Consider the following 10,550-nt stretch of genomic DNA (forward strand, 5'->3'; position numbering starts at 1 on the left):
TCATTAGATAGTTCATGAATGATATTTGAGGGGATATTCCAACCCACAGTGTAAAGGTTCAGAGTAGAACATAAAGACAAACACACCTCTTTATTGGGTTTATTTATTATTATTTTTAAATGTTTCTTTCTTTCTCTTTCTTTTTCTTTCTTTCTTTCTTTCTTTTCTTTCTTTCTTTCTTTCTTTCTTTCTTTCTTTCTTCCCTCCTTCCCTCCTTTCTTTCTTCCTTCCTTCCTTCCTTCCCTCCTTTCTTCCTTTCTTTCTTTCTTTCTACCTTCCTTCCTTCCTTCCTTCCTTTCTTTCTTTCTTTCTTTCTTTTTCTTTCTCTTTCTTTCTACCTTTCTTTCTTTCTTTCTTTCTTTCTTTCTTTCTTTCTTTCTTTCTTTTTTTTCTTTCTCTTTCTTTCTTCCTTTCTTTCCCCCAGTATTGATCAGTTTGCAGAAACATCCCCAAAGGGTCCAGCTCTTCACTGAGAATGAATGGAATGAGAGTTAGAGGTTTGTTCATTCATTCAAGAACTGTATCTTCATCTCAAGCACAGGGATGAGCTGTGAGGGATACGGCTGAGTTAGGGAGAAAAGATACACAAAAGAAATGTTAACCACACAAGGTAAGCATTCAGCAAATGTCTCAAACCATAGCAGAAGCTAAGGGGGTAAGGGAGGAGGGTGTGGGTTGTGTCCCACTGCCCAGGGCTTAGAGTTCCTGAGGGAGGGACAGCTGAGCCTGGAGCCTGGAGAGCTCTCTTTTTCCTCACTCCCATCCTTCCCATCTGAGTGCCCTAGGACTCAGGACTGTACAAGGGGTCAGGACTCTACATTTTGCAAAGGGAGATTTAACTTTTCAGCTGGCTGAACCAAAGCAAGAAATCACCTCTCTTTCAACACCATCTCTTATCCTTATATGGTGGCAAACTTTCTGACAAATCTGGCTGCTGTGTATTTTTTCAGTGACTTAATTTGCCAGGAGGGCTAGCAGTGTATGGTATGTACGTAATCTACTCCAAAATGGATTTTACATGATAAGAGATAGATTAATAGAGAAAAAAGCCCCCCAGAAGGTGAGGTGGGCTGGGCCTACGGACAATGAACTAGTGGAAGAAACATCTGTGTGCTCCGGAAGATCCTAGATCTCTTAGGATCACATGCTCATTTTCTACCAATGAAAGCTCAATGAGGTTCCACCCTCCCCCACTCCCTCGTCCTGACTTCTCCCTCCCTTGAAAGAGAGTGTTTAGTTTCCAAATTAACTCACTATGGACTATGCCAGGATTTAGGGCAAAACAGAAAACTGAGATCCAGAGCTCTGTAATTAGGCCTCCTCGTGGATTTCAAGCAGGGCCGATCTGTGAATATGCCTGAATTTTCCGGTCTGGAGGCAGCAGGAGAGGGCTGATCAGACGCGGTTAGTGAGGCCCCCAGTTTTCCTGATCTGCCCCCGCTGTTGTGGCATATGACCACAGCTCAAGAGCTGGGTCACCACAGCCTCCTGCCCACGCCTGCGCAGTTGGCCTGGGGTGCTGACAGCACTGCTCCGTAGGGGAGGGAAAGGGAAAGGTGAGCTGGGAGGAGGGCATGCCAGGAGTCAGGCTCCCTGTGGATTAGAGGAGCTGCCAGGAGGGCCCGTTGGAGGCAGAGCCCAAGGGTACTAGGCGCAGAGTAATTGGGGTCCTGCGGTCCTGAGTTAATTTCCATCTTTCACAGACGGGCACACACGTTGGAATAGACGAGACAGAAATTTAAGCTGTCACTGCTCCCAACCAATCCTAAGAAGCAAGACTGAAAGGAGGCAAAAGCTCAATTTCTCAAAAGCTGTCTACCGGGGCAGAGACCTATGCCTGGAACAAGGCACCCCCCAAAGTGATGCAGCCTGGGGTTTCTTCACTGATGGGCAGGCACTCACTTTTCCTGGGCACAGACGTTTTCGTGGCACCCATAATTCCACTACCTGGATTCTTCCAGTTTTTACATGGAAAGGCCTTTTTTCCCCCTTATTCTTGGCTTTAAAGACTCCTCCCAAATTTCACCAGTCTGCTAGGAGTTGTTTTTTTTTTTTCGCAGTACGCGGGCCTCTCACTGTTGTGGCCTCTCCCGTTGCGGAGCACCGGCTCTGGACGCGCAGGCTCAGTGGCCATGGCGCACAGGCCCAGCTGCTCTGCGGCATGTGGGATCTTCCCGGACCGGGGCACGAACCCGTGTCCCCTGCATCAGCAGGCGAACTCTCAACCACAGCGCCACCAGGGAAGCCCTAGGAGTTCATTTTTACCGATGAGATCTGTTCTCTTGCTTACGTGAAAAGGACCAAAACTATTTCCTGATGACAAGGCCAAATAGCTGTAGCTTGAGTCTGTTATCTCAAACCTGAATGTAACCTGAGGTGCATTCATTTTAAAACAATGCCAAGTAAGGAATGAGGTTCTCCCAACTTACTGCACTGGTCAGATGCAACCTGGAGAATTATGTTAACTTCTGCATTTCACCTTTAAGAGAAATGTTGGCTATTTTATAATACTTCCAGAGGAGAGATCAAGAACTATGTCCCCAAAGGACTATTCAGGAATGACAAGTCTGTGGAAGATAAAACTGAAGGGGACAGGAGAACCAGCTTCAAAGCAGTGAAGGCCAGTGTTGGCTCAAAAAAAGCAGAACCAGGGCAAAGGGTGGGGGAGGGATATGCTGGGAGACAGATTTTGACTTTATAGCAGCCAGAGCCTTCTAATAATTAGGCTATTTAAACATGGGAAGGGCTCAGGGAGGTAGTGAGTCAAGGCCTAGTTAGACAGTAGCCAAGCAGAGGCTGGACAGCCACTCCTAGAAGTGCTACAGGGGGACTCCTGCATTGGGCAGGAAAGGAGCTCTAAGATGCTGTTATTTTGTAACTCTCTGAAATGTAGGTCCTATACATCATAAATTAGATTAGGGGATAGACTACAAAATTTCAGTGGCTTCTTAAAAACATTTAGAGTTTTGTTTATAGAAATGAAGAATGAATGAAAGTAAAAAAATGAAAACCATGGGTCATTTTTTCAGGCTCCTTTCAGCATTTTGATTTCATGTGTGTTTGTTCCTCTTAATTTCAGATCCTGTTTTCTTTCTTTTACTTCTACCTATATGTCCTTATATTCTCTCTATCTCTCCTTTTACACAGAAGATTTTCATTTATTCTATGGGTGGTAGGTCTTTGGATCATATTGGAGGAATTTAAGGTCTGGTTATTTGGAAATGATTAGAGTAAAAAATCTATAATATCTTACCTAGCCTGGTGAGTATTTCTTTGTGCTTTTTCTCTCTTCTCCAACCACATCTTTTGGTCAAGACCACGTTTGGGTTTAAGAAAAATCATTAGTGCTCATAATATTATGAGTAAAGGAAAAGAAAGTAGAATTGCCAGAATGATTCTGGAGGAATACACATGCAAGTACAACCAAACTAATCTTGAAAAAAAAAAAAAAAAAAGAAAAAAAAAAGAAAAGAAAGAAATAATAAGGACTTTCCATAAAACTAGAATTGCATACACCATAATTACAATAATTGACATAATGCTGGGAAAATGACACTCATTGATTAAAACTGAAAAGTCCAGAAAGAGACTCAAATCAATATATAATGAAAGTCCCATTTAAAATCTGTAAGAAAAAAGGTGACTTTCATGAAATGGTTAACTCTTTGGAAAAGAAGAGGGTCACCCCAAATTTCATAAATAAAACCATGGAAGACACCTGAAACATTGTAAATCAACTATACTTAAAATAATAAAAAATAATAAAACCATGGAAGTACTGGAGAAAAGTATAGGTGAACATATATTCTTTGGTGAAAAGACTCTTAAAAATAAAAAAACACCTAAGAAAGTATCTGAAATAAAAAATATTGATACATCTAATTTTAAAATGTCTGTGTATCAAAACCACAATAAACCATATAGGCAAATAGCAAAACAAAAAGGAAAGTATTAACAACATACATGAAAAAAAGTTAATGTCATAATATATAAAAAGCTCTTACTAATCAATAAGATTAGGAGCATTGTCTCAATGGAGGACAGAGCAAAGCACGAGGATAGTAAATCAACTCAGAAGAAACACAAGTGTCCAATGAACATGTGGCAATTGAATCTTGAACTGATGGCAAATTAAAGCTATGAGATGCTATTTTGTCTATCCATTAGACAACATACTTTTGTTTAATGTAAACATTTAGCATTGACTTCAGTTTGGGAAACAAGACATTCTGATGTGTGTGAATTGATGAAACCTTTTGGGCAGCATACTTGGCAATATATCTCAGAAACCTTGAAAATATTCAGTCCTCTTTGACAAAGGAAGTCCACTTAGAAGAATTTTTTCTAAAGAAATCACTAGGGCTGTATGCTAAGGGTCAGTTGTAGGAATGTTTGTATCGAGCAGAAACTAGAACCAATCTAAATGTCTAATGGTCCAATAGTGACCATTTAATCAATGTTGACATGTCCTATGTAGCCATTAAAAATGTTGTAGACGACAATAAATGCTGGAGAAGGTGTGGAGAAAAGGGAACCCTCCTGCACTGTTGGTGGGAATGTAAACTGATGCAGCCACTATGGAGAATGGTATGGACTCTGAAACTAGAGTTGCCCTATGATCCAGCAATCCCACTCCTGGGCATATATCTGGACAAAACTATAATTCAAACAGATACATGCACCCTTATATTCATAGCAGCACTATTCACAATAGCCAAGACATGGAAACAGCCTAAATGTCCAACGACAGATGAATGGATAAAGAAGATGTGGTATACACACACACACACACACACACACACACACACACACACACACACACACAAAGGAATACTACTCAGCCATAAAAAAGGATGAAATAATGCCATTTGCAGCAACATGGATGGATGTAGAGATTATCGTACTAAGTGAAGTAAGTTAGAAAGAGAAAGACAAATATCATATGATATCAGTTATCTTCAGAATCTAAACTACAACACAAATGAACTTATCTATGATACAGAAACACACAGACGTAGACAACAAACTTGTGGTGGTCATGGGGGAGGGGGGTGGGGGAGGGATGGAGTGGGAGTTTGGGATTAGCAGATGCAAACTATTATATATAGGATGGATAAACAAGGTCCTACTGTATAGCATGGGGAACTATATTCAATATACTATGATAAGTCATAATGGAAAAGAATATGAAAAAGAATGTATATATATATGTATAACTGAGTCACTTTGCTGTAGAGCAGAAATTAATACAACATTGTAAATTAACTATACTTCAATAAAATTTTTAAAAAGTGCTGTAAAAGAACATGGAAAGATATTCATAGTGTATGTTTCTGTATATTTCTATTGCTGTTGTTGAAATAACTGTCATTTATTTATTTTGTTCAAGTTGGTTTGTTTTTTAAAAAATGGTGTACACTTTGAGTAAAAGAAGCGAGATTTAGTCTGGAAGCTCAAGGGGCTGGAGCAGAATTGTGGCTGCAGGGTGACTTGGGTCTCAAACCATCCTCCTGGACACAACCGCTAAGCACTCAGCCTCTGGCCTGGAGAACTTCTGGTCACGCTCTGCGTTTTGCAAGCTCTGTGTTGGTGTTACATGGTGCACCAGGGCTGGAAGAATGGACTAAGGGTGAAGTGGAGCAGCTGGCAGCCCTCTTGGGAACTCCTCCCTGTCAGGTGGCTTCTGTTCCATGCCCTCCAAGCCTGGAGCTGTGCAAGGCCCTGGACGGTTAATCAAGTCAAATCCAAGAGCTGTCTCACCCTCTAGTTTACAGTAAACATGCCTTCAGGCACAAGTGCCCAAGAGCTGGACAGTGATGCCGGAGCAGGCACTGGGGAGCCAGCATCTTTTAGGAGAGACTCTTTGTTTTCCCCTCTCTTCCCCTTCCCTCCTCACCCCTCCCTTCCTCAGCCTTTTCCTCTTCTCCCCCTCTTCCCCCATCCTTCCCATCCCCTCCTATATCCTCCTTTAGGGATAGGCCTGAGGCTAGTACAATTTGGGAGAGGAGAATCTCTTTAAGAAAACAAGCACACAATTATGAAATCAAATTCAAGTACCGGACCTTGAAAGGGTTCTGTCTGAGAGGCCTGAACTTAAGCTTCATAGGCTTCATGGTAAATCCACCTTTAATCCTGAATCTGGTTTTTATTGTTTGCATGAATTTCCTTTTAGCTTGTATTATGTATGTTTTCCTAAACTACGTTAAATATTGTTTTACATATTTTTTATTTTTTTGCGGTACGCGGGCCCCTCACTGTCGTGGCCTCTCCCGTTGCGGAGCACAGGCTCCGGATGCGCAGGTTCAGCGGCCATGGCTCACGGGCCCAGCCGCTCCGCGGCATGTGGGATCTTCCTGGACCGGGGCATGAACCCGTGTCCCCTGCATCGGCAGGTGGACTCTCAACCACTGTGCCACCAGGGAAGCCCTGTTTTACATATTTTTAAGCTTCATGTAAATGGTATTCTTCATGAAATTTGTATACAGATTGTTTTTCTTACTCAACATTACATTTGGGAAATTTATCCATATTGATATGCATAACTTTAGTTTCTTTGAATTGCTATATTCCATCACGTGACTCAGAATGTATCTACTCTCCTGCTGCAGTTTTTCAGTAAAAACAGCAGATTATAAAACAAAAGCAGGTTGTAAACGCACGCACGCGCGCACACACACACACACACACAGACACACACTGCAGAGCAAGCAAATAAGTGTCATTTGTTGTAAGACTAGAATAGAACTAGGTCAAAAAAGCATGATTTAAAAAAGAATCCAGAAATAATCCTAGAAAATTGGTATATGATATAGACAGCATTTCAATTCAGCAGGCAAAAATGGACTACTTAATAAATTGTATTGAGAGAATTGGCTATATGTAGACAAAATAAATAAAAGCAAATCTCTAACTTACATGATACACAAAATTATAATTCAGATGAATTAAAAACCTGAACCCTCAAAATACAAATTTTAAAGTATTAGGGAAAAAAGTATAGGGAAATATCATTATGATCCCATGGAAAGGGGAACCCTAAATAAGTCATGGAAAGCAAAACTCATATAGTAAAAGACTGAACAATTTAAATTAAATTACTGAATAAATATCATCTAAGTTGTAAAAAAAGGAACTGTATAATAAAAGATACCCTAACATAGAAAACAAACTTATGGTTACCAAAGGCGAAAGGCAGGGGAAGGGATAAATTAGGAGTTTGGGATTAAAATTTACATGCTACTGTATATAAAATAGATAACCAACAAGGACCTACTGTACAGTGCAGGGAACTATATTCAATATCTTGTAATAACCTATAATGGAAAAGAATCTGGAAAAAAATATATATGTATAATTGAATCATTTTGCTGTACGTCTGAAAGTAACACATTGTAAATCAACTATATTCCAATAAAAAATTTTTTAAATATACCAAAAAATTTTTTAAAAGATACCCCAAACAACATGAAAGACAAGCTGAAGACTGGGAGAAAAAATTGCAACTTATGTAACAAAGAATGAGTATAACAGATATATGTGGGAAAAGAAAGAAACAAGCACCCTTTAGAAAAATGAGCAAGGGATATGAATAGGCAATTCATAAAAGAGGAAAAACATGTAAGAAGACGCTCAAACACAGTTTTTATCAGGCAACTGCTAATGAAAAAGTTGAAGAGATGCTGTTTTACACCTAATGTACTGACCACTTGGAAATGTCTGGTAGGTGAAGGGTCACTGAGACTGCTGGGAAGTGGGAACTTCTCGATTCCATTTTCATACTCCAAGATGATGCAGCCCCTTGAGAGGCAACGTGGGCATAACCTTGGATCCACAATTCCTTCTTACAGGAATTTAGAATCTTGAAATATGGAAAAGACACATAAGACATTTACTGCAACATTGTTGGAGTTAGAGAAAAATTGTTAACAATCCTAAGTATCCACTAAAAGGAGAGAATAATAAGTAAAATACGGTATAGCCATACAATGGAATACTATTCAGCAGTTAAAACAAATTCACTTGATCAATATATTAACATGATTAGATTTCCAAAACACTGGTAAATCGCAAAATCATACTTATAGTATGATGCCTTTTATGTAAACGCAACACACAAATACATCAACATATTGTACAATTATAAGATTCTGGAAGGAAGCACACCAAACTCCCAAGAGTGGTTGGTCACTTGGACAGAAGGAAAGGTCTGGGATTTTTGAGAGGTGGTCGATGAGAAATTTAGTTTTATATATGATGCTTTAATTTTGTTTAAAAGGTGCATGCATTTATGTAGTTCTTGTTCAATTAAAATAATTTAAAAGATTAGAAGGATGTATGTTCACAGTGATAACTCTTGGAATGAAATTATAAATTTTACTTTGTTCTTTTTTCTTATCTGTGTTTCCTAAATTGTCCACAGTGTTTGCCCATCACATTTGTAATAAGAAACCAGTTATTGGGAGAAGCCACTCCTGGTCGCGTCTGGGTTTTTGAGAAGATTCTCTGTTGGTTCGGTGAAGGGGAGAGAAGATGAATAATCTTTCATTTAGTGAGCTATGTCGCCTCTGCTGCTGTCCACCTTGTCCAGGGAAAATTGCTTCAAGATTAGCATTTTTGCCACCTGATCCAACCTACCCGCTGATGTGTGGTGAAAGTGGAAGCCGCTGGACGTTACGCCTATCAGAACGAGCAGACTGGCAATATTCTTCCAGAGAAAAAGATGCTATTGAGTGTTTCATGACTAGAACCAGTAAAGGCAACAGAATTGCCTGCATGTTTGTGCGTTGCTCACCCAATGCCAAATACACTTTACTCTTTTCACACGGAAATGCTGTTGATCTTGGTCAGATGAGCGGCTTTTACATAGGACTGGGATCACGGATTAATTGTAATATATTCTCATATGATTATTCTGGATATGGTGCAAGTTCTGGGAAACCAACAGAGAAGAACCTCTATGCAGACATAGAAGCTTCTTGGCTTGCTCTTAGGACAAGATATGGCATTAGCCCTGAAAATGTGATTATATATGGCCATATATATATGTGATTATATATGGCCATATATATATATGTGATTATATATGGCCATATATATATATATATATATGGCCAAAGTATAGGGACAGTACCCATCTGTGGATCTTGCTGCTTGGTATGAGAGCGCTGCTGTTATTCTTCATTCTCCTTTGGCCTCAGGAATATCAGTCGCTTTTCCTGATACCAAGAAGACCTACTGTTTTGATGCATTCCTAAACATCGACAAAATCTCTAAGATTACCTCTCCAGTATTAATAATTCATGGGACTGGAGATGAAGTCATTGACTTTTCACATGGCCTTGCTTTGTTTGAGCGTCGCCAAAGACCTGTGGAGTCTCTGTGGGTTGAAGGGGCAGTTCACAATGATGTGGAACTTTATGGACAGTATCTTGAAAGACTGAAACAGTTTTTGTCACAGGAACTGGTAAACTTGTAAAATATTCTGAAGATTTGCATACTGGGGTTTCTTTCTTGCTGAACTGCACTCTTTGGTAAATAACATAAAACCTGAAGGTTTTGTTTGCAAATCATGTCAGTTGCCTTCATAAATGTACAGGTAATGATTTGTTAACAGACTTAAGGAAGGTTTTAATTACCAAACTAGAAACCGGAAATAACAGTATCATGCAGGCAGGCTGTGTAATTTATATTTTTTCTGTGAATTTTTGTTTTAAACATCAAGATGAGTACTGTATGAAATTTTAATTCTATAAGATCAAATACTATGAAAGTATTGCCAAATGCTTTTGCATATCAGAGACAAATTTATAAATTTTTTTTTTTTGCGGTACGCGGGCCTCTCACTGCTGTGGCCTCTCCCGTTGCAGAGCACAGGCTCTGGACGCGCAGGCTCAGCGGCCATGGCTCACGGGCCCAGCCGCTCCGTGGCATGTGGGATCCTCCCAGACCGGGGCACGCACCCGTGTCCCCTGCATCGGCAGGCGGGCTCTCAACCACTGCGCCACCAGGGAAGCCCTATAAATATTTTTGAAACATCTCAATGTACTAAATCTTATCCTGCTATACAAATGTAATATTCTTTCAATAAAATGCTGTATATCTAAAACAATTCAGGCACTCAGAATAAACTGTATGAAAACAGGCAAGTTCACCTAAACCCTGTTGTACAGGGATAGAGATGTAAAGGTTATTTTATTGTAAAATACATTGAATTTTCTGTATTCCCTGGTTATCATACATTTTCTCCTTTAAAAAAAATGATGTAAGTCTTAATTTTTATGCCATTTGTTAATTTACCCACTAGTTACCTTGTAAATGAGAAGTCACAATAGCACTGAACTTTAACTAGTTTTGATTTATAAGTTTGGTACTGTGAGGCAACAACTTAAAAATTTCATTTTAGTAATTTAAAAGGCATTTAGAGCTTCAAGAATAATTTTGTATGCAATGTTGTTTTAAATTTTGACTAATCTCGTAGAAATGCAATACTGTCACTATTAGAAATGCTGAAATTCTATTAGGTGTTCTTTAAGACCACAAACAGACTGGCT

At 39.5% G+C, this 10,550-nt stretch overlaps 1 protein-coding gene across 1 annotated transcript; it reads left to right on the forward strand.

Annotated features, from left to right (window-relative positions):
• The first annotated feature begins 8,529 nt into the window (after window positions 1–8,529).
• Window positions 8,530–9,475, forward strand: LOC103090928 (alpha/beta hydrolase domain-containing protein 17B-like). Its single transcript, XM_082931133.1, is given in 2 exon segments — window positions 8,530–9,034; window positions 9,114–9,475. Coding segments are annotated over 2 exon segments (867 nt in total).
• Window positions 9,476–10,550: the final 1,075 nt, after the last annotated feature.

The sequence above is a fragment of the Lipotes vexillifer genome, unplaced genomic scaffold, assembly GCF_000442215.2.
Source record: "Lipotes vexillifer unplaced genomic scaffold, Lipotes_vexillifer_v1.1 scaffold484, whole genome shotgun sequence".
NCBI lineage: Eukaryota > Metazoa > Chordata > Mammalia > Artiodactyla > Lipotidae > Lipotes > Lipotes vexillifer.